Source organism: Alligator mississippiensis, chromosome 4, assembly GCF_030867095.1.
Source record: "Alligator mississippiensis isolate rAllMis1 chromosome 4, rAllMis1, whole genome shotgun sequence".
Lineage (NCBI taxonomy): Eukaryota > Metazoa > Chordata > Crocodylia > Alligatoridae > Alligator > Alligator mississippiensis.
In genome coordinates, this window is record NC_081827.1 from 136,415,210 (window position 1) to 136,440,158 (window position 24,949).

Genomic DNA, 24,949 nt, shown 5'->3' on the forward strand with positions numbered 1-24,949 from the left:
TGCAGTAACTCAGATGCATGATCAAAGGCTACCCCAGCCACCCTGTTTGCTCTATGGGATTTCTCTGATACTACTCAACTCTGTACCCTATTCCAACCTCTGCAAGAGAAGGTTGAGAGGCAGCCTTGTGGCTGCCTATAAGTTCATCACGGGTGCACAGAAGAGAATTGGTGAAGTCTTATTCACCAAGGCGCCCCCGGGGATTACAAGAAATAATGGCCACAAGCTAGCAGAGAGCAGATTTAGACTGGACATTAGGAAGAACTTCTTCACAGTTCGAGTGGCCAGGGTCTGGAACGGGCTCCCAAGGGAAGTGGTGCTCTCCCCTACCCTGGGGGTCTTCAAGAGGAGGTTGGATATGCATCTAGCTGGGGTCATCTAAACCCAGCACTCTTTCCTGCCTATGCAGGGGGTCAGACTTGATGATCTATTGAGGTCCCTTCCGACCCTAACATCTATGAATCTATGAACCCTACTTCTTGTAACCAATAAAATTCTTTGTACCTAGCGTGGGAGACTTATTTGGAGTGGGTCTAGATTATGCCTTGGGCTCCCCTTGGTTTGGCTGACTAAGGGAGACCACTACTTGTGCTTCCAACTGAGGGAAGCACCCCAAGTTCTTGAAGTGAGTCAAGTACCCTTGAGGGCTACTAGGCCTGTGTTTCCCAGGGGCACAGAGCCAGAATCAAGCCCATCCCTGGGTGGTGGCAGCTCTACCCCCAGGCTAGCAGGTGTGCTCCAGGAAGGGGGTCAGCCAGACATGAGGAGCCCCCAGGAAGGCACTCAGAGCCTGGAAGGTGGTCGGACGCAGTGAGGTGGGTGGCTCAATACAGGAGCACCCCCTACTGGCCTGCCACAGCTTGCACATCTCTTATTTAGTCAATAAGATGCAACTCTACCTTGCCTGACCTTAGATTAACATGGCTAACTACTTTTCTCTACCAGTGTATAGTCCAGTCAGGCTTCTCTTTGTTATATTGTTGTGCTGTCGTTGATTCCTGGAGATACCTGCCAGCATAATGGAAAGGAGTATTTGAACTTTTTATGCCGTCAGCCTTTGGCTGGCAAGAAAGGCATGTAAAGTAGTACTATTGTTGCACTAATTTAAATAAAGTGTGGGTGTGAACAGATTGCAATGATTGGTGAGATTATTCCAGTGTCAAATCCTAATTTAATGAACACATAAGCAAAATTACTTCTACAATACTATGCCCAAAGCAGTATTCTTACGTAATCCTTCCAAACAATACATGATGACTTGGCTGGCTAGGCATGATTAATTGTTCTTTTTCATGCCTGTTGCTCTCCACCATCTGCCTTCAGCTTCTTTTTTATTACATATTTGGCTTTACCCCATTATATAATATTGCCTGTCCAGTTTAACTGTTTCCCTGGTTTTGCTTCCCTTTTCTATTTTGGATACCCACATCCTGTTTTTCTTGCTGTGTAGGTCTGTCTTAAGCTGCTCTGTGTTTGCTTCACTTTTAGATAATTGCACTGGATACATAAAATGGCATTGCTTATGCTAAGCATTTTGCTTAAATGGTTTTCAGGTCTATATTGTCAATGTAGAGGGTTTTTAAAGGTGCTACCAAATGATGCACAATATGAGATTGAGTCAAAATGTATTGTCACTCTGAAAAAATGACTCTGTTAAAAATTTAATTTGCAGATCTCATACACTTATCTCTGTCAGAGAGCAAATCCATTCAGTAAGAAGGTGCCATAGTCAGTTTTCAGAGCAGAATGGTAGTTCTAGATTTTTGGAGTTTATATCCACTGAGATTTTATATGTTCAGATTTATTATAGGAGAAGACTGACCTCTAAAGTGAATGGAATCCGTTTAAATCAGAGTTTACACTGGATGTAACATTTTTTCTTCCTCTCTTCTCAGGACTCTGATATGCTTGCTTGCCATAATTACTGGCACTGGGCTCTGTATTTTATTGAAAAGGTATGGGGACATTGCTATATCTATGATGCATGTTACAGCAACCTGAAAAACAGGTTTGATCTGCCTTCTTTCATTTTAAATATATTGATGCATTTCTGAATGCACTACAATAGTGTTTGTACTGTTGCTACTTTATTCAAATATTTCTAAATGATGTCATTATTTGAAGTATAATATTTTAAAATTATCTGAGTTAAAAAGCAGAGAGTTTAGTGTGAAGCCATTAAGTGCCCCTGCTGTAATTGCATGTTTGGCGCACATGTTTTGATATAGTGATGAAACCCATCTCTGAAGTCCTGAAAAAGGCAAAAATCCTATTAATTTAATACAAATACTGCCTGCAGAAGAAGTGTGGAGGGCTACAGATTGCCTAAATTGCCAGGAGAGACCCAAGATGGCCCCTATGACAAAGAAATCTGGTATCATATGATGTTAAATTTTCCCTGTTCCTGGAAGTATTTGAGATGTATTGAAACACTTAATCAAACTTTTTATACTCAACCTATTGGACTGCAAAACCTTTTGTTTGCTTTTACTAATGCTTTAACAGCTGTGAATTGTTTGGGGCAAAACTTAGCAGAGAAATAACTGTTGGTGTGCATGTAGCAAAGCAATGTAAGTTAGTCAGAGTTCAGTGGCAAAGAGTGTACCTTGCCCCAGTTTGGGAGTTACTTTGGGACACTGCATTCTAAAAACCATCATTCCATTGTCCTTTGCTTTTACAGGGTGACTATGAGGCTGCTTTGATGATTTATGATAATCATGTGAGTAGGGATCACTTCTTTATAAATGGCCTGGTATGCACATACATATTTACATAACTCACATATATTTACATGTGAGTTAGAGATCCCAAAATGTGAAAAGATTCTCATGCCATCATTTTGTTTATGCCAAATTTTAGAAATGATTTAAAATTTTGCTTTAGTGTATTCACAGTAGCATTTTTCATCTTTAGCCAGATTGCATTAATTGCTGTGTAGCCCCCTGCTGTATACAGTCCCTGGATGGACTAGGAAATAAAATATCTAATATGACATAAAACTCATTTGCTGTAAATCCAAGATGTCTTGAGTAAAGTCTGAGCTCATAGCTTAGATGACACACTAGCTTAGTCATGTTTTCCCCCACATTTCTAAGTAATGTGTTTAAAGTGCTTTGCTGACTGGATTTCAGGAAAATCTCTTAAAATGATCCACAGGCAATGAATAAGGAGTCTGCATAGCACATCTCTTAATGTCTGTGTTGTATTTCAAACTCTATGATAATATCTTGTCCTCCTTAGTAACTGTTGCAAAGTATGGTGTTGTTCGTGGAAGATTAGATTTTTCAGATATGTTATATTTGACTTCATGAAAGGAAAAGTAACATGGGTAATATGAATTATCGGATTTGTAGATTGATATATTCATGAAAGATGAAATCTGGGTTCTTGAAAATAGTTGCATCTGGAAGAGTAAAAGGATGGAATGAATTTTACGTTGTTAAGATAAGTTTGACTTTCATATTAACTCTTTACTTATACATGGATAAAGCAACATGAGAATGCCTTCTGATTGCAGATTGGTCCCAGGTGTGCAGCAAGTGGAACTATGCTAGATGTGGTTGATAACTGCTCTATGCTGTACCGGCTTCAGCTAGAAGGTAATTTCTGCATCAATGTCCTCATTCTTCTTTAAAGATGGGAGGACAAAGCTCCACTTTTCCTGCATGCTGGAGGAGCAGTATTAGAGGGAATATGCAGAGCAAAGCTGAGTGATTTGTTGTTACAGGGAGAAACTCTTCCAATCAATGCTTTCCTTGGGAGGTGAATTTTAAGGTTATATTAATGTGCATTACTTTTATTTCTCCCCTGAGTTTTTTTTTTCTGGTCAGTACAGTATTCCATTCAGCTAAGCTAATGTAAGTCACATTTTTCTTTACTGACTGATTTCTTTTGCTTGGTCCCAGGAGATATGTTTTCAACAAGACATTGAAAGATTAACTGCATAAGCTATTAAACGGCTGTCAAGCTTCTCTTGCAATAAATATCTAGTCAACATTAATATTTCATTCTAAATGTTGGTACTGATTGAAATAAGAACTCTATGCGTGTACTGTATCAGTCATTCAGACAGTTTCAGAGACCACCTAAAAAGCCAAAAAAATTTCACTCTAACCCTTTTAAAGAAGAGATTAAGCTAGAGAAAAAAAATACTTACCCACTTACTAAGTTTGTTTAATTACCATAGAACTCTGCTTCATCTGGTCATGATGAACTCTGCAATTGCATTCTGAACTGGTAAACACATGCTCCATGTGGATAGAAAATGATGATTAGGCCAGAATGCCAACTAATTATGCTTTGGATATGGGTGATAATTTGTTGATAAACTATTAAATAAAAGTATGAGAATCATACAGAGTTCTGCTGGATATAGAAGTGTTTTTTTTAACTGTAAGATCAAGGCTTATGGTGTTGATTGACTATAAAGCAGAAGTTCCCAAACTTTTTCTTATTGTGTACCCCCTTTCAGATTTACCAGCTGCCTGAATATCCCTACCAACAAACATTTTGTATTTTAAGCCCTTAAATGACAATTATTACTATAACGAAAATTAAATCTGCCATTATGCAATTTCTCCTGTGTAACCCCCCCCCTCCCCCGAGATGTCTTGTGTACAGTTTGGAAACTCCTGCTATAAAGCATATGCCATGTGATGATGATAATATATTGCATGTGAAATTGTTTTAAATCGTGTATTTGATTCCCAGGGGTAAAGCTGGGAGACAGGTGGAATGAAGTTCTCCAGTTAACAAAGCAGCACACGAAAGATCACATTCTGATTTTCAATGATGTCCATATTTTGATGTCTTCCCTGGGAGCCAAAGACCACAAAACCACCAGTGAGCTCTTAACAACTCTTCAGGAACTGGCCAAGTAAGCAAATGAATTAAGTGTTGTTTTGAATATAAATCTTTTCCCATCATGAAGTAAGGTGTCATAGCCAGACAGGTTTTAGCAGGCTGGTGGCGCTGAAGTTATCCAGCTAGGAAAGCCATATTATCAATTTTAATTGTACATGTGTTAATGTCTAGAGTAGACCTTTAATACTGTCAGGTAAAGTGGAGGCATCTGGGATTGTGGCTATTACTAGTTCAGGTAGTTGTAATACCTAACAACCTTTATAGAAGGCACCCCTCAGAAATTCCAACTCTTAGTTCTCACTATGGAAAAATCATTGAGCAATTCTCCTGTTGCAAAGAACTCAGAATGACCACAACAGGTCAGAATGTTTTTAACACTCTGGATTCCAGTTTGAAATCCCTGGGTTTATCTTTTAAATCATGTGTAGGTCCTTTGTCACCCTTAAAAAAAATCCCTCAGCATCCTGATTGAGAATCATTGAATTAAACCATAAATTGCTTGGTTAATTTTCTTACCATGGGTCTGCATTTTGTATGTGACTGTTCATAACTGAGCCTAAGTGTGTCCTGTACAGTAAGAAAATTTTACAAACTCTAGCATATTTCAGGGGTCGGCAACCCCCGGCACGCGTGCCATTAGTGGCGCGTGGAGACATTTTTCCCAGCACACCAGGAGGCACGCAAAGAAATTGTTTTTTTAAGTTGTTGCTCTAGGCTGTGCAGCCACAAGTCCCAGTGCTGTGGCAGGCACTGGGGCAGAGCCAGGAGAACGCAGGCAAGGACGCTGTCTGTGCTCTACTGCCCCCGTCCCTTGCTCCCAGACTGCACCCTCCAGCCCAGCTGGCCCCTGGAGGGAGCTGCCCAGGCAGGCAGACACCCTGTCCCAGCCGGGGCAGCACTGAGGTGCCAAGTGCTGGGGCCAGGCGGTCAGGACAGGGTCTGGGTGGTGTGGGAGGGAGGCGCCGTGGGCAAGCCAGCCCAGTCAGGTCCTTAGGAAGGCAGGGGTTGGGCAGGAAGTGGGGGCAGCCCTGGGGCTCTGCAGGCTTGAGCTGTGGTGGGCCGGCAGGCGGGGGTGCCCAGCAGCACCTGTGGTGGGGCATGGCCTGGCCTGTGCAGCTCCTCAGGGATGGGCTGCAGCCACCCTGTGCAAGTGAGGATGCTGCCTGGCTGGGGCAGGACTCCAGGCTCATGGGGCTTCCCATGATGCCTCTCTGCACGCCGGGCACAGTGCAAGCAGGGCAGAGCCGTCCCCGGTGCAGGGGCCTGGCCACGGGAGCTTCCTGGAGCCTGGGAACAGCCACCGCGCGGCTGCCTCAGCCTGCCCGGGTCCCGACCTTGCCCAACCTTAGCTCCCCTCAAGGGGCCAGGGCTGGGGCAGGCACTGTGCAGAGCTGATGTGCTGCAGGCTCCCAGCCGGCTTGGCCCCTGTGGCGGCTGTTCCCAGAGACTGGGGAACAGGCTGTGGCTGCAGCTCCCACTCACACTGTACCCAGCTAGCACAGAGACCAAGCAGGGAGCTCCCTGGGCCTGGCGTCCTGCCCCAGGCAGGCAGTATCCTTTCATGAGCAGGCAGGCTGCGCCCCATCCCCGCAGACCTGCACAGGCCGGCTGGCCCCATCTCTGGTGTTGCTGGGACCCGCACTGTGGCCTGAGTAGCGGAGCCCTGTGGCAGCCCTCGTTCCCCACCTGACACCAGCTCTCTATTTACTGTTAAAAAAAAAAAAAGCAGCAACATTAATGATTATTAATTGTATTAAATATTCAGTGCATCCTGCCATGTACCCCCTCTGCCCCAATTTTGTTTTTGTGGCGTGCTGGCACTCTGGCACTTTACAAGGTAGACATAGTTTTTTTCAGCACTCTGGCCAAAAAATGTTGCCTACCCCTGGCACATTTGAAAAACTAAATATATCAGATTAGACCTAGTATTTACTATGTCAAAAATGGTAAAGGAACACGACTTCTTATGTATCAGGGATAAAAACTAGTTAAAACACATCTAGAATAGGTAATATATTTTTTAAACAGTAGACATAAAATTTTAATCAGTTGATAGAAAATGCAGTATTTTCATCACTGAGGGGTTTTATGTATTTTTTCCTTCTTGAAAAGGCTTAAAAAAACAAACATTCTGTGGAATTTTCTGTTTATCTTTTTATCTGCATTATCCCTTTAATGCAGTACTTAAATAAATCAGCCCTTCAAATTTAAGATGAGTTTGGACATAATTAAATTCAGTCTCTCATATTTGTGGCTGTCTTATGTGAGATAAAGGGTTATAAAATGTGTTCAAGTGAACAAAGCTCTGCATCCAGTACCAGACCCCCCTAATTCCTTTAACACACATCTGGGTGTAGCGCTCTATGTCAAGGACAGCTACACGTCCCTCCAATTTGACATTGGCACCCAGGAAGGATGACTGGGGTCCCTCTGGGTTAAAATACGTGGGGAACGTGGCACAGGGGACATCATGGTAGGAGTCTACTACAGGCCTCCTAACCAGAAACAAGAGCTGTACCAGGAATTTGCCAGGTAACTGGCTGAGTCTGCATGCTCTTGGTCCATGGTTGTCACTACCAGATTTTAACTACCTGGACATCTCATGGGAAGAGCACTTCGTGAAATCTGATAGGTCGCAAAGCTTCCTCGCGTGCATGAGCGAGCTGTACCTGACTCAAGAAGTCTATGGACCAACAAGACATAAAGCATTGCTAAACCTGGTACTGGCCAAAGGGGATGACCTAGTCAGTGACCTAAGAATCAGTGGAAAGCTGGGTGATAGTGACCACGAGCTGATCACTTTTACTGTCCATCGCAAAGCTGGCAAGTTGGTCAGCAATACAGAAGTCCTTAACTTCAGGAAAGCTGACTTTGACAAGCTCAGGAGGCTCATTGTTGAGGCCCTAAGGGACCACGACTTGACAGGAAGAGGAGTCCAAGAGGAGTGGTTGCTCCTCAAGGGAGCAATCCTGACAGCTCAAGGGATGGCCATCCCACCCCGGAGGAAGGGCAGAGCAAAAGGGCACAGCAACCCCCTTGGCTCAGCAGAGAACTGGAGGATCTCCTATGCCTCAAACGAGAGACTTATAAAGGATGGAAGGCTGGAATTACCACCAAGGAGGAGTACTCAACACTGGTCCATACTTGCAGGGAGTGGATCAGGAAAGCCAAGGCTGCAAACCGAGCTCCACCTGGCTTCACATATCAAGGACAACAAAAATCCTTTTTCAGATATGTAGGGAGTCAAAAAAAAAAAGAAAGGGTAACATTGGACCCCTGCTGAACCAAATGGGACAGCTGATAACCAACACCCAGGAAAAGGCCAATCTAATTAATGGGTACTTTGTGTCAGTCTTTCATCGGTCCAATGGGACCGCCCTGCCTAGCAAGACACGGGACGGCCAGGGTGAGGGCATATTATACCTAGCATCGGTGTTGATCTAGTAAAGGATTACCTTGAGAGGCTGGATATCTTCAAGTCAGCTGGATCTGACAGATTATACCCTAGAGTACTCAAGGAGCTGGCAGGTGTCATAGCCCAACCATTGGCAAAAATATTTGAAAACTCATGGCACTCAGATGAAGTACCTGAAGACTGGAAGAAGGCCAATGTGGTACCCATCTTCAAGAAAGGGCGGAAAGTAGATCCTGGGAATTACAGGCCAATCACCTTGACCTCAATCCCCAGTAAGATTCTGGAGAAAATTATCAAAGAGACCCTTCCTGATAAACTGGCTGATGGCAAAATCATGAGGGACAGCCAGCATGGGTTTGTCACAGGTAGGTCTTGCCTGACCAATCTCATCTCCTTCTATGACCAGCTGACATACCACCAGGACAAGGGAGAAGAGATTGACATCATCTATTTGGACTTTAAAAAAGTCTTTGATCTGGTGTCCCATGACCTCCTCATGGAAAATTGGCCAACTGTGGCCCTGGCTACACCACAGTCTGATGGTTGGGAAATTGGCTCCGAGGTCAGACCCAGAGAATAGTGGTTGATAGTAGGGAATCATTATGGTGCTCCATGACCAGTGGTGTCCCCCAAGGCTCTGTCCTTGGATCAGTTCTTTTAACATTTTTATTAACAATGTGGACGTTGGTATCAGAAGTGCACTGGTTAAGTTCGCCGATGACACTAAACTTCGGGGCCTAGTGTCCACACCTGAGGCCAGGCTAGTGATCCAAGCTGACTTCGATAAACTTCAGTGGGCGGACACAAACCTGATGACGTTCAATACTGATAAATGTAAAGTACTCCACCTCAGGGAAAAAACCCCACAGCGTGCTTATAGGCTTGGTAGTGCTACGCTTGCTAGAACCACTGTTGAAAGAGACTTGGGGGTCACGATTGACCACAAGATGAAGTACCCTGCATTGCCTTACCTCTGACTCTAGAGAAAACAAGGAGAGTTATAGCATTGCCTCCCATGGCAGAACAACTTTAGGCCCATGCTAAACACTTTAAAGGTCTTTAAAACAACATAGTATTTTATTTTGTTGTTACTGCCTCCCGAGTTTTGATGTTCACAGAGACATTGTTGGGAAGTGTACACACACGTTCATTAATCCCTTTTTTTCAAAGATTGTTACATTTGCAGGATGTATTTCAAGATTTAGGTTTATTTGCACATGCTTATAGCTACATATTGCGTATTATTTTTATCATGTCCATCTTACACAAACTTTCAATGGTGTTTTCGAAGTGGTGACTCGGCTATTTGTTGCAAGGTGGTAGAATGTATGTTTAGTAGGCCTGTGCAAATAGGGAAGTATTCGATTCGGATTTGGCTGATTCAGTGGACAGTGATTCGATTTGGTGATTTGAATCGCTGTCCCCATTCAATTCGGCTGAAGCAGAATTGGAGATTCGGCGCTGATTTGGAGATTCGGATCGGCCGGGGAGAGGCAGGCACAGCCAGGCAGCTGCAGGTTCTCCCGCAGTTTCTCCGGCTGTGCCTGTCTCTCTCTGGGCAGGGGGAGCCTTAGGAGAAGTCCCCATGGTTGTCCTGCCTGGCCCCATCCCCGACTTGGCCCCAGCCTCCTGGCACTTTTTTTTTTTTTAAGCCCCGCACTCACCGTCTGCAGCAGTGGTGATCCAGTCCTCTGAGGGCTTGTGGCAGAGCCCCCCCCCCCCCCCCAATGCAGCATGGGGCAGGTGGGGGGGAGCGGTGGTTGCCCCTCCCCCCCCACCTGGCACCCATGGCGCAGGTGCAGTGCGGCTTGGCAGGGCACCGTACGCTGTCTGGAAGCTGGGACCACTGGGGCTGAGTGGCATCAGGCTCTGGCTGACTGCTGGATTGCCCCAGTTCCCAGACAGCACATGCTGCACTGCACCTGCACAATGCGACAGCTGCTGCGTGGGTGCCAAATGGGTGGGGCAATCCCCACTGCCCTCCACTGCCCTGTGCTGCATGGGGGAGCTCTGCCACGAGCCCTAAGAGGCCCTGATTGCCACTGCTGCAGCCCGTGAGTATGGGGCGTTTTTTTGTTCTTTTGGGGTTTTTTTTTAAGTGCCGGGAGGCTGGGCCAGGCAGGGGATGGGGATGGGCAGGGAAGCCATGGGAGCTTCTCCCACAGTTCCCCCAACCTGGGGAGAGGCAGGCACAGCTGGAGGAGCCACGGTAGAACCTGCAGCCACCTGGCTATGCCTGCCTCTTCCCGGCCGATCTGAATCTTTGAATCACTGCTGAATTTCCGATTCTGATTCAGCTGAATCAAATGGGGATGCTTATTTGAATCACAAAATTGAATCACTGTCCTCCGAATCGGCCAAATCTTGTCCAAATCTATTTGGAGGCTTTGGATTCAATTCGGACCTTTTAATGGGGCTCTGAATTCCATTCAGATTCAGATATTCAGCCACTTAATCTCCTCCGAATTGAATTGGTGACCAAAGCTTTGCACAGCGCTAACGTTTAGCGCTCTATTTCCATGATGTTATGTTGTCTAGATTTCTCATTACGTTATACTAACAAATTGAGACCTAAGAAACTGCTTGAGTTTACAACAGCTGTACCTAGAGCCATATTTTGTTGGAGAGCTTTTATTTTTTTCTTGTGCTACAGTGAGAAATTCCAACCAATTGGATTTCTAATCTGTTGTGTTGGGACATTCATCTGATATCTGCCTGTTTTCATGTAATCATAGGAAACAGGACTCCATTAAGTCAGCAAGTTCAGCCCCATGCTCAAGACAGGAACATCCCATGTTAAGTCATCCTAGCCAAGTGTTTGTCTAAAGTGCTCTTAAGAACTTCCAGTGGTGGAGATTCCCCCACCTCTTGAGATAATCTGTTCGACTACTAACCACCCTCATAGTGAGACAGCAACCTAAACCTCCCATGCTGTAATTGAAATCTGTTACTACTTTTCCTGTCCCCTGTAGACACACTAGTCCAGTTGTACTCAACCTTTTTCCTTGGTGGGCCAGACAGTCAGTGCTCAGTGCATCTGTGGCCTGGGTCCAGCCAGTGGTCCTGATCTGGTGCTCAGGGTGGATATAACAGGTGCCATCCCGCTACATAGAGGGTTGGGGTGCAGCCTGGCCCCAACCTGGCCCTGCAGGAGAAGAGGGGTTGGCCCAGCCAGGAGGGGTAGGGGGCATGGCTCAGCCTTGGGAGGTGTGGGGAGCAGGGGCTCTGGGGAGCCCTTCAGGCCAGATGTGATGGTTCCATGGGCTGCATTTGGCCCTCAGGTCAGAGGTTGAGCACTGTTGGACTAGTCTGTTGCCATCTTCTTTATAACAACCCTTTCTGTATTTAAAGACTGTTATCTTATTTCCCTTCATCTTCGTTTCTCCAGTCCAAATAATCTCAGTTGTTCCACTCTTTCTTTGCCTTCCCATTGCCTTGACTGGATAACTCTGCAAAAAAAATTACTAATAATCTCTATTTCATTATATTGATGTGGGATTGGAAGAAACCCATATAGTAATAACTGTTCTACATTCAGAATAAGTATGAGGTAACGTTAAATTTCACTTTGTAGTAAAAGAGCTACTGGCAGCTACTGTCCAAAACACAGGTCATGGATAAGGCTGAGCTCCGTGGATGAAGAGGTTTTGCTGGGTATTATTTGGAGCTGTTGTGTGCATGTGAGATGCAGCCAGAACCAAACAGCAAAAAAGAGCAAGCAACAAACAGCCAAAGCAGCATGTGTTGTGTAACTTTGAGAGAAACCTAAGATAGAGCTTTTTATGTAGAAAGTTTGCTTAGAAGAAAGGATTTGGAATATTAATTCAGGATTTATGTTGTTGTTGATTCCTTCCATGGTGGGTGAAATAGGATGTTGCAAATATGCTTTGTAAATAAATGGTACGGCATCAAAAAAACACTTGATTCGTCATCATTGTCCTCTTTTAGGAGAAAAAACCCACAACTTCTCCGTGAAATAGAAATATCATAGAAATATTATTTACTTAGCCAATTAAATATTTGAGATGTTAGAACTTTTAAAGTTACAGAAAATACAGATTTTCATAAGCCAATTGTCCATGTGATTATATAGATCTGGCTTTCTGTATGCTTGACACTTCAGCTACATTGGATTATCATGCAACCAACAGTACCTACCTGCAGGATGTGATGGAGTTTCAGTGAAAGAACTGCTGAAGCCTGATCTTCTTGTTAGAAGTTAAATCCCTTCTTCTTTCACAGGGAACCTGGGGAAGATCATGAGCTTGGCCTGGCTTCACAGCTGGGATTGCCACTTTGCCAAGCCTTTGTAGAGTTTGACAATGGAAATTATGACAAGGCAGTAGAACTACTTTATCCAATTCGCTACCAGATCCTGCAGATAGGCGGCAGCAATGCTCAAGTAAGGACCACAGAAGGTATTTTATTAAATTACATTTGATTCTATCTCGATTGTCCTTCAGTAGTCTCAGGTGGCACTATGTTGTGTTAGCAGTAAGATTCCTTTTATAGCTCTCCATTTCTACACTGTAATTTTAAACCATTTCTACATTTCTTTGAAATTAAAGTGCTGCATGTCAGGTGGTTAGTGTGTTTTGGGTTCGGTCATCAAGAAAAGAAACTGCTACCTGGAACTTTTGTTACTAGATATTATAGTGCATTTTTCTTTCCAGAGAGATATCTTCAACCAGTTGTTGATCCATGCTGCGATTAACTGTAAATCTAAAACTTACCAGAGACTGGCAAGGTGGGTGCTGCTTACAGTAATTGTGTTCTGGCTTCTGTGATACTGTATTTGCTCAACTACAAGATAAGATTTTTTCCCCCTAATCAGCACGGGGGGGAAGCAACTTATCTTACATTTGCATACAAAGAATCTGCATTAAATACGTTGTCTATCTTTGAACTTCTGCTAAAAGCAGCATATGGTGCTCAGTAATGGAAACCAACTATGAAGGTGATTAAATGTAGTCAATGCTGAGCATAATTTTAAAGTACATGGCCCATGTTGAGTAAATACGCTGATGGGAACCTTTTATTTTTTTTACAAAAAGTATAAAAATATACTTATCGCTCAACACTTACCTAACTTCACATAATGAGCATCCTTGTTTTACCAAGATTTCATATCAGAAAAACAATTCCATATCCAAAAAACATACAACTACATATATACATATATCAACTTCCCACAAAAAAACCCCTTTACAAAACTTTTTTTCTTCATACAGAACTCCATGAAAAACTATTACTTAAGTAACCACCTGAAACTCTCCACCCCTCCCATCAGTCTTCTCTGTTGGTTCAGTGAAACAAGTGTGTCCAGTCCTTTTTTCTCTACTTCTCTTCCTTGTCCCAACCGATTTCAGTTTATACAGTCCCAGCTTCAGGCACTCTCTTTCAGTGAAAGCCAACTTCTTAAAAACCCAAAAGTTTCCTACTTTCCATAAACTAGCTTTAACGCATACTAATAAAGTCCTTAATAACATTTCCTCTGGTCCCTTTGGTATGAGTCCATATTGTACCATCTCCTGTGCTAACAACAGATGTATTTTGGTGACACTCAGAAAGTGGCAGACCCTTTCCCCCACCCACTTTGCATATGTACACTCCCAAAACACACGTCCCACCATTTCTTCTTCCCTGCACTTCTCTCTTCAATTTCTTATGATCCTTCAGGACCTCCAGCCCTACCTTCCTTATTTTATACCTCTGCATAAAACCTTCCAACCTGATGTAATGAATCAGTGGTTGCCATGCCCATGGACTCTTCAAAGAGGTCTGATATTTTTCCCATTTTCCTCCAAATTGCAGCTTCACGAAATTGGGTGATACATGCTGCTTTCCCCTCTCCTTCCATTACCATCTTGCATGCTGCACTTACATATTTCACATAGAAGAACAATCCCAGGTCCAGCAGTCCCCCTTCCTCCTCCCATCTCTCTTGCTTTGAACAGTTCCGCTTTATCCAACCTTTCCTTTTTTGACATTCCAAAAGAACATGCATTCCCACATTGGTGGGAATACAATTCCCATATATAGAATAATTGGCAGTAGCACAGCCTTAACCACCACCATTTTTTCAACAAAGGACAGTGTCCTTTCTGGACCATAACCAAAGTATTTGCTGTATCCTTGCCATCACCTTTTCCCATGCTGTGTTACCTTTTCCCTCGGCTTCCAATGGGATCCCTAGCACTCTCTCTCTCTCTCTCTCTCTCTCTCTCATCTCTCCAATTTCCTTCAGCTCCGTTATGGTGCTTTTTGATCTATTTAGTTTAACCCCCCATCACTTCTCCATACTCTGTATGCTTTAGAACCCTTTCTATCGAAAGTCTGAAAGTGATCAGAGATGCACTGTCCCACATCCAAGAAAGGAAAACACACAGTTACAGCAAACCTCAATTTAGAAAAAACACATGACAGAGTGGATCATGATAACATATTTGAAGTGTTACGATACAATAACCTTATCCAGCATATAAATTTATCTGGGAACCCCATTTTTCCTAACACTTCAAATATGTTATCATGATAATTCCACTATATCCTTCCCTATTCATGCCCAAAACTTCTTGTAAAATTCCATAGGTAGTCTATCTAGCGGTTTCCCTCTTTGAAAGGTTTTTTAAGCTCTCCTCCACTTCCTTTTAAGCTTATCTTTTCTTCCATCTTCTTTGCTTCCTCTTCCTCTACCTTTTCTTTGGTCTCTTCCAGTCCTTCTTCTTCTTCCTGTCCATTTTCCTCTTTTAATATAGCTCTTCATAAAATCTTCTCACTGCCACCAACCCCACCTCCTTATTTTCCACCTGGGAACCACCTTCTTGCACTGTTTTTTAGCTCTGTTTTCACCATGTCCACTGTAGCCAAAAAGTATCAAGACCACTCTTCATTTTCTCCCACCCAGGGTGCTTGTGCTAAACATATTTTCTTTCTCATCTTTCTTTTAAACCAGCTTTCCAGCTCTTGCCTTATTTTTTTTCTCCTTCTTCTCATATCTATCTACTTCAGCAGCTTTGTTTAGCAGTTCCTGCATCTTTCTTTGCAGCTCTCTCAGCTCTTTCATTCTTTTCCCCACAGTTCTTCAGCCTTCCTTCCTGAGGAATTCTCCTGTTCTCCTCTTCACCATCAACCACCATTCTCTGGTACTCTTAAAATATTTCTTCAGTGTTCACACCTCCAGGGCTGTCCCTGGGCCGGGGGAGAGTGCAAATTGGGGCAACCGCCCTGGGCCCCACACTTTGGGGGACCCCGTGAAGCCGGACAGAGCAGCACAGCGACTCCGCGCTGCCCCTGGCTTCACATTCGGCCACTCAGCACCTCCCAACCCTTCCCCCTCCCCCACCGAATCCACCGCTGAATCCGACACATCCAGCTGCTCGCCATCTTCCCTCCGCTGCCGTATCTGCCACCGGCTTCCTTGCATCCAGGGGCAGGGCCCCACACAGGCTGATTTGCCCCAGGCCCCATACCCTGCTCAGGTCATCTCTGCACACCTCATACTGTCTCATGTACACTTGACATATCTCCGTACCTTGTAACAGTCACACATTTAGCTTCCACACTCCCCTTCAACTTTTGGGGCTCTTACAAAGACTCAGTTCCACCTTCAGTATCCAGTGATCACTAAATGCCACACTTATGGTTTCTTTCTTCCTTACCTCTATTTCTTTTAATACAAACACAAAGTCAGTTCTTGACTGTTTCTTTCCACCAGGGTCAGTTCCAGTGAAAGTTTTCTCCCTGCCCACCCATCTGTCGGTGACTCTTCTTTTATATTGCTAACAATCTGGACAATCTGTCTAAAGTTCATTTCCTCCTCCTTCTGTTCTGTCACCCATTTCTATTATACAGCTGAAGTCCTTGGTTATAATCTGCAGTCTCCCTCCAACCATGAATACTGCTAGCTTTCTAAGCAGAGCTTTCCTCCCCTTTCTCTCTAGTGGTTCATATGCACTGAAAATTTCTAATTCTGTTTCTCTGACTGATGGTATCATTTTGTTGTAACCTGCCAGTGATGATGTCTTCCCCTTGCTTTGCTCTTAACTTTTGATCCTGAATAGTATTGCTACCCCTGCTGCTTTGTTTTCATTTGTCCCTCAGCTCCATGATCTTGGAGTCTCTATGGAGATCATCTGGGACCTGTATAGGCAGGGTGTATGACCAGGCAGATAGGATGGGGCTACTTAGGGAGTTTTGGTCAGCTGCTGTGCAGGGAGGGAGTAGAGGGGTGTGCTGACCTGGCATGCAACAGGCCACCAAAACTCTCTATGTGGCCCATGGGCCAAATAATTGCCCATCCTTGATGCAACATCACTCCAAACTAGGTCTCTGTGTACTAGTCCTGGAACTAGATGCAGCATAGCCAGATTAGAGTGACTCTTCTGCTTCAGCCTCTTGAATACAAATGGGAAACAAGGGGGCTTAGTGAGAGAAGAGCAGGCTTGTTTAAAATTGACCTCCTAGGCAAAGATCAGTCTGTACCATGCAAGTGCAGTGCTACTTCCAGTGCCATGTGATTGCAAAAATGAATTAATTGGAGGGGTAGAAGTGGGGAAAAGATGAGTCTACTCAGCTAGCATGTGCTCTGTGTTTGTGGGTCAGGCATACAATACTGACCTTAAAAAAACACTGCTGTAGTGCCTTCGAAACTGATTGTCAGGTAGCATTGGTGACAGTGAAGTCACCATCTACTACGTGGCTACTACACAAGGGAATTAAAAATAGCCTGCTCTGTAATTTTGAACTCTATATTTAAGGCCTCTTTTTTCCTGTCTCCTCACCTCCAGGTGCCTCTTGATGGAACGTGATGCACTGAGACCAAATTCACCGTTGACTGAGCGGCTTATTTGGAAGGCATCAGCTGTTCATGCAGTGGCTTGAATCTCTCTCATTCAGATGAAATCATGATTAGCACTGTTAATTAGTGGATTCCCATGGAATTAAAGGAATCAAAATGGGGGGAATTACTAGTAGCCTTATAAGCCATATCAGATCTCCTGCTTGCCTGAACTTTGGAATGCTCTTGTAGGTGATTCAGCATTGATGCTTAACTTCCTGGAGCATCTCCAGTCCTAACAAGAAATTGGCTTAGTTGTGCCTGGGAAAAGGCAGCAGTAGCAGGAAAAGTAGAGGTCTATCAATCCTTTGTTTAAAACCTGCTGAGCCATCACTTTCTAGAAATATGGGTGGTTTCTATACCTTTTGGGTTGTGAGATAACAGTCCTCTAGACCAGCTGTCAAATTATTTCTTGGCTTTGCTATTCTAGTCCATAAATAGGAAAGGGTGAACATTCAAACTGCTTTTCAAGAAAATAAAACATTAAATGGGATCTATTAGAGAAGTCTGGGTGGTGCCAGAGGTATAGGAAGCATACAAGACAGCATTGGCCCACTGTTACATCTCAGCACAAAGTTATGGGCCAAACCTTGCGCTTTTTCCCCATTGCCACAAGACAAGAGGTCCTGGCCTCACAGAACTGCTGAAGTGGGAACAGAAGTTGGGAGCTATATATCTCCCTCAAGTTCTGCCCCATGCGCAGAGTGGTGAGGAAACAGATATGAGATTTGAAGCAGTGAATGATCGTACTGGTAGATCCACTGATGGCCAAAGGTTCCCTCAAGTCCCTGGCTTGCAGTAAGGGCCTGCATCAGAACATGCACAGCACTTCGCACACAGTCTTTTGTTCTTGGCCTGCATGCTGATTCCAGAAGTTGTCTTTCAGTTCTTCAAAGACACTTTGCATTGCTGTCTATCTAAGATTATGTCTGTATGATATTCTTTGCCATGGTTCCTCTAAAGATTTTACTGCTTGTTTCTGTTATTGCATCTTTAATGGAAATTTAAAAATCAAGGTGATTTTTATACTTATAATGCTGCACACTTTTATAACAAATCTAATAAGGAGTAATGATAGTGGGGAACAATAGTTGAAGTCTGCTGGCAATCTATTAAGTGTTCATGTGATCTTTATTGCAGTTGCATTTTGGTACATTACCGACAATTGTAGGTAAAATTCATTCTTACATTTTTGTATTGCCCTTTTATTTATATAATTCTGTGGCAGGGAAACGACTACCTACATGTATGGAACTGTGAAGTTTTTGCATAAATGTTTGGATCCAATTCAACATAAGGCTTCTTACCCTAGAGCAGAGGTCAGCCACCCCTGGTACATGTGCCAGAGCATGGCACGTAAAGACATTTTGCTTGGCATGCCAGCCCTTGGGTAACATAACAGGGGAGCTTCAAGGGGCCTCATCCTTCTGGCAGTACAGCCCCGGCCCCTCCCCACTGTCCACTGAGGCACACATGTACCTGCTGCCAGCAATGAGCTGGTCTGGGGCTCTGCCAACCCCACTGCAGCTACTTGCAGCCTTCTGTCTGCCTGCGACAGCTGGCCCGGGCTCTGGGAAGGCCCCTGCCACCCGCCATAGAGTATGAGCTGCTCACTGCAGGTGGTGGGGAGGCTGCAAGCAGCTGCAACAGTGTCCATGGAGCCCCAGCTCGGCTCACCGCTGGCAGCGAGTACACGTGAGCCTTGGGGCGGGGAAGGGGCCAGGGCTGTCCTGCCACAAGAAGGATCAGGCCCCTTGCAGTTCCCCTGCCATCTGCCTCAAGACACATGTGCACCCTCTGCTGGCAACAAGCCAGGCTGGGGCTCCGTGGACCCCAGTGCACCTGCTTGCAGCCTCCCTGCCACCTGGTGTGAGCAGCCTGAGCACCCGCCCTCATGATGCCTGCAGTCTGCCACCTGCCCAGCCATACAGCAGTGTCTCAGGGCCAGAGCTGCACTGCCACTGACTGGCTGAGCAAAGAGTAGAGTTTCCATGTTCTCCATGTCCCAGGAGCTAATGGACCCAGAGCCCACACCTGACAGTAGGCAGTGGGGAGGGGTAGAGTTTTGGCAGAGGCAGGGGGCAGGCAGCTGCTGTGGCTCTTGACTCTAGCCCTGACCCAGGCTCAGGGCCAGAATCAGAGCCGCAGCAGCTGCTCTCCCCCCACCCTGTACTCGAATCCAAAAAGAGCTTTCACCCCACGCTGAATTGGGGAAAAGCCTCATCTTGAATATGAGTAAATATGGTAAGTAGTATGAACACCAATAATCAGTTGTTTGGTCCTTTGAAAATCCCACCCTTCGTGAGCCCTTATTTTCTTTATAAATAAGTACGTGTTTTACTCATGTGACTGGGTATTACGGCCTAACTTATGAGGGACTCCTGAACAGCATCCCCTATCTAAGTAAAGAAGCAAAATAAAACCTAAAATAACAAGGCCACAGGCAAACCTCTTGAAATAAAGAAAAAAGTAGAACGAGCAGCCTGTAGAGACCACACCAGGAATACTGTGTTCTATTCCTAGCCTCTCAGGTGGGTATAAATAAACCAGTATTTGGTGAAGAAGCTATCCAGATGCAAGGGCAGAATTTGGTCTTTAATTATCTGGTGTTTTTTAAATATGCATATGGACATAGAACTTGAACCTGAGGAACAGCAATACTAATTCACTAATAATTTGTGAGACTCCAACAAAAAAAAAGAGGACCCTAAGCCCTCTGACTGAGTGCAGGGTGAAAGCTCCAGTGAAGCAAACTGCAGAGTTGTGAGCCTACTAATAGGGTGCAGGTTGCAAGGGCAGATCAGGAGGAAAGCAGTAAGCATGCCAATTAGGCAGGGGAAAACCTTGGGGCCCATCAGGAAAGGAGCAGTAAAAGCAGTAAGCCTGCTGAGTAGAGAAGGAATCCTTATGCCTCATTAGGGAAGTGCGGGGGGGAGGGGTGATGACTGGAAAGGATAGAGCCAGGCAGGGAATTTTAACAGAACTAGGCTGAGGTGGAGGTCTGACCCAGGCCAAGGTACTCTGCATGGACTGCAAGGGAGAGTCCTACAGGTGGGTAAATTCTGGTTATTTTACTGATGGCTTCTGTTATGGGAAGTGTTTGTTCATTTGTAAAATGAGGCATGGGGTAGCTGTAGCAGGTGGGGAGGCTGCTGAGAACCCTCTTAAAGGGGCAACACTGTGGAGGCTGCCCAGGACAAAACACTCTGCAGGCTTTGCTGCTGCAGGCCCAAGTTCTCCATGTGGGCTTCTGAACGGCTGAAGGGATTCTGTGTGGGCTGCTGCAGACCATCCCTCCGATCACCTGAGGGCTACCTCCCAGCTTTATCACTGATAACTTTAAGGTGACTTGGTGAGCAAGGTGGGAGAGGCTGTTGGGGTGCTGGACAAGGGAGCAGGCTGCCAGGGACAGAAGCCCATCCCAGGGCACCCCAGGCCTGCTGTTTTATAAATGACACCTAAAGGAATGTGATTTGTATTTCAGCATTGCTGAGCAATTGCAGCTCTCCCATTGATGCCAATGGGAAAATCACTTATAAATTAAGCCACACATTTTTTTTAAGAAGTGCTTAACATACCTTGAAGTTTTGAATGCTTGCCTTTGTCCTAATGATAGCTGTAATCCTGGTCCTGACTTTGGAGGTTGAGGACTGGTGAATTCCCTCATGTGTTATGCTTAGTCCTCCTCTCTTGTAAAACCCACCTACTGTAGCCCCTTGTTTCCAACTGCCTGGTAGGTGGGAGATCAGATGCTTCCTCACACTGCATTAAGGACTAGGTTCCCCACACAATAGGATGTTAAATTTAAGGTTCCTGTGTTCTGCTTTGTCAGACGTACACATGGTACTTTATTTTATCCAGACATAGTAGGTATTCTTCCTTCCTCCTCCTTCATAACCATCACAATGAGCCTAGTAGGAGCAGCCCTGCCTGCCAGGGGTGCTGCAACTCAGCTCAATGTGCTGCAGTCCAGGCACATATGTAAACCGGGTGCCTTGGAGCTTCCCAGGAGCAATAAACTATGGAACAATAAGCTCTACAGTTTAGTGCTGCCCCCTAATGGCACATGTAGATGTGCCCATTGAGAGTACACAGATGGCAAGTGACTATGGAGCAGCTGTTGTGCTGTAAATTCACAGTATAGGCTTACTATGCAATGGCTTCTTTACCAGTGTGGTTAAGTCTTTAAGCCCCTGAATTGAACATTTTTTGAAGTAGTATTTTTGGTCAAAATGAGTATCAGGCATAACTTGTACTTTATAAATCTGTACCATTTACAAAATGCACTATGTTGATTACAATAATAATGTCTTCTACATGTTTATTGGGAGTCTTCTTGGTGCTATTTCATTTGTGCAAGCTGAATGAAAGTTACATTCTGAACCAGCATTGGCAGAACATTTGCACCCACCCATCCCCTCCCCATTTAGAACAGTAGAACCACAAACCTTTTGCTCTTTTTACTACTTTAACTAGCTGATAGCAGGGAGGATCTCAGATTCCACATAATTGACAAAATGATATAACCAACCACACTTTTTGATATCTAGTTTATTACAGGCACTTTGTAATTGCAAAGCTCAGTTACAGACCATTTCTATATAAAAACTGTCATTTGACTTGATCTTTCATAATGAGCAGTTGGCTGATGCTAGACGTTGATTCAGAATGCAAAAGAACAAGAGCCACAACACAATGCCAATAATACCCTGGTCATTTGCCCACTATGTTAATGGCATATTAAGCTACATGTCTAACAACAGAAGAATATCAAGTATATACTTTATTTTTACTGTAGCAAGTTTAAGGATAATTTTGGAAATTTAATGATGGACTACAAAAGAAAAAGAATGTAAAAAAAGCCGTCCACTGCCACTACCAAATCCGATATTTCTGATTTTAAGATTATATTGAAAAAACACTTAAATGTATAATTGCTTCGAACAGTTCTTGCAATATGATTTGCTAGTCTTACACCCCCCCCCCCCCTTTGTGGGAACTTGCTAAACTAAACAGTTTACGTTTGTATCTTCAGACTTGAAATTTGTCTAATACTCCTTCCTAGGATGTAAGTTAACAAATTATACTTCAGAAAAAATAAAACTATTTTTCCCACCAAAATCTGGCAGAGTATCATTATCTTCAATTAGTCACATTCCAAAACATTAGTAGCTGGAGGATTTTTCTCAGCCTCACCAAAAATATTCACTGACGTCTCAACTGAAAAGATCAACACTTAGAAAAGTGACAGAAGTTGATGGAAATTTATGATCTTCGTTTCCACTGATGCCCTGAAATGAAAGCATCTTAGTCTGCAGATCAGTTAACTAAACAGGCTCGGTTGCCATTAAAACAGTTGCTCATTCCTGCAAATGCTGACATTAAACATGGTTTACCTGAAAAAAGATCAGAACCATTTATCACTCTACCACTGTCAGCAGTAGGCAATTTTCTTAGTGTAGAATGGGCCACACAAAACACAACAAAGTTTAGGTAACAGAGCATATGCTAATGCACAAGTGATTGAGAACGTCATCAGAAACATTCTCTCTGTGCAAGTCACGCGACATCTCCATCTCAACGAGAATTTACGTTTGTCCTGTAGGATAGAAAACAGTATAACACAACTTTTTACTTCTGTCCTACAGCATTCCCATGTCCACACATGGAAAACGACATATACTACAAGCAAGGTTTTCAAATGAATTCAATGCTACCTTTCATTTTATGCTTGTAGTCGCTAGCAACTGAGAAAAAAATTCCAGCGTTTGCCTTTTCCCAGATTGCCTACTATAATGGTCTTACCCTGACCTAAAGATAAAGCTGCACAAGCCTACAGCAGAAGAGTAAACAGAATTTTATCTGATTGTCTTCTATATCAACCATTAGACTGACATTGCTGGTGCACGTTTAAGAAATTCCTACATTTAAAACCTAGTCTTTACACCAATTTAAAGGGAAAGTCTTAATTTTTCTAGGTTATTGTTTTAACAAATATCACTGAGAGAGAAAATTCTAGACCATGTTCATTACATAGTAGGTACTTCAAACTGCTTAGAAATAACAGTGGAAATAATCAGAAATTGTAGATCTACAATAAAGAGCCCCTTCTATAAAGGTTTCCTACTTGAAGAACTATAATCAGTACAAATCTAAAAAAACTATACTTAGAAATTTGCTTATGAGCTACACTAAAGTCAGTTGTTTTCTTCGCATTTGTAGTTATTTCTAAAGCCAAGTCCTTTATATATTGACTTAGTAAAGTTTGTTTAAAATTATTTCTAACCAAAGAAGAATCATAAAAATCAACAACCGTGTCCCCTTAACTTTGTCAGTTCATGTTACCTGTAATCACATTTTCTGATTAGATGAATGTTAATGGCCTGATGAAAAAGATTAGTCTTCTAACAAGCAGGATGTTCATCTTGCAAACCTCCTTCAAGTACCAAATTATTTGCAAAAATGTTTGGAGAGTGTTAATGTTAAAAATGAGACCCTTATCAGTATAACAAATAAGCCCAAATAAAACCCCCTTAACAATATCAACAATTAGCTGAGCTATGCAAACTGTTCCTTTCCTTATCTAAGACATAGTACATTCCTATATCTAAGATACAGTACAGTTTTTGCCTTCGCGATATTCTATTATATACTCTGGGTAAATCTGATGCTTCTCAAATATGACAAAAATAGAGGGATCAGACTCTTTGTCCACACAGCTATCATATAAGTTGATCGTATTAGTAGATTTTGATGGGGGACGAACATAGGTTGCATTTCCTCTGATGAAATCTCCAACCAGAACCCGTGCCACAAACATCATGTTCATTTTGGTAGTAGGAGACTGACTGTAAGCATGGGAATAACTAGCATCTCTTGCAAAGTAACTTCCTAGAAATAACAAAGACAGCATAAGAATACTGGAAATGGGCTAGACTTCATACAGAGGCACAAGAGAATGAACATTGCATGATAATACGTGATGGACCCAGCTCAAATTTCAGCAAAACAAAGTTCATGTCTATTCTCATTTAAGTACATGATAGTGGAAATGTCACAATGGCAGCTAAAGGTTTTGCTAGATGTTTCCTTTTAATTTCAGAAGGCAGGCAAGAACAGACTGGATCAGAAAGGAATGTGATAAGAAGTGAGGATAAAAAAAAGAGATGAGGATTATGGGAAGAGTGAAAAATAAGTATAATACAAGGAATCACCAGTAAGAAGGAAATAGCATAAGGGAAAAAGTAACTCTTGTCTTCCTACAAAAGGAGTTACCATTTACTTAACTCTGCTAGAACAGAGGTCAAGAAGATGGTAGATCAGGGGTCGGCAACCTATGGCAGGCGTGCCGAATGTGGCACGCGGCATGGTTTTGATGGGCAGGAAGAGCCATGCCAGATCGAACAGCCTTGCACTGCTGCTGCCCCAAGCAGAAGAGACTTGCCACCACCAGCCTCCAGCCCCAGAACAACCTGACCGTGCCAACCAGAGAGAACACAAGAACATCCCACACTTTCTTTTTCCTGCACTATAAGTACTTCCAAAAGCTGATTACCACTGTGACAATTAGCATAGCAACGATATCGAATCAGAGTCACTTCCTACTTGCCTTTTCCATAGCTGGTTCCATGGACTCCGCAGATTCTCCAGTCAAAATTCTGAGTGCATATGGATTCCAGAAAGGAACTGCTGGTTCCATGGAACAGGAGCCTCTCGTATACATCCTTTCCTCCGTTGTTCTTCTTCATCTGCTCCTTTTGCCTGATGTGAAAAATATGTTGGTTAAAGAGACAGAATTCTCTTTGCACACACACATTTGCATATGTAAGACG

General features: G+C 43.7%; 2 protein-coding genes across 2 annotated transcripts in view; one reads left to right on the forward strand and one right to left on the reverse strand.

Moving 5' to 3' along the window:
* Positions 1–21,439, forward strand: part of LOC102565131 (tetratricopeptide repeat protein 38) — a 42,056-nt gene extending 20,617 nt beyond the window's left edge. The window contains exons 8-14 of the mRNA XM_006267889.4: positions 1,896–1,955; positions 2,681–2,719; positions 3,518–3,599; positions 4,711–4,876; positions 12,521–12,680; positions 12,952–13,025; positions 17,068–21,439. Coding sequence (XP_006267951.1) covers positions 1,896–1,955; positions 2,681–2,719; positions 3,518–3,599; positions 4,711–4,876; positions 12,521–12,680; positions 12,952–13,025; positions 17,068–17,161 — 675 coding nt within the window. The 3' untranslated portion in view covers positions 17,162–21,439. The remainder of the gene's footprint in view (positions 1–1,895; positions 1,956–2,680; positions 2,720–3,517; positions 3,600–4,710; positions 4,877–12,520; positions 12,681–12,951; positions 13,026–17,067) is intronic.
* Positions 21,440–21,651: 212 nt separating this feature from the next.
* The window catches only part of LOC106736859 (protein mono-ADP-ribosyltransferase PARP12), a 40,269-nt gene continuing 36,971 nt past the window's right edge, over positions 21,652–24,949 (reverse strand). Inside the window, exons 12-13 of the mRNA XM_006267890.4 lie at positions 24,727–24,878; positions 21,652–24,008 (exon numbers count right to left, since the gene is read on the reverse strand). Of these exons, the coding sequence (XP_006267952.1) occupies positions 23,725–24,008; positions 24,727–24,878 (436 nt within the window). The 3' untranslated portion in view covers positions 21,652–23,724. The remainder of the gene's footprint in view (positions 24,009–24,726; positions 24,879–24,949) is intronic.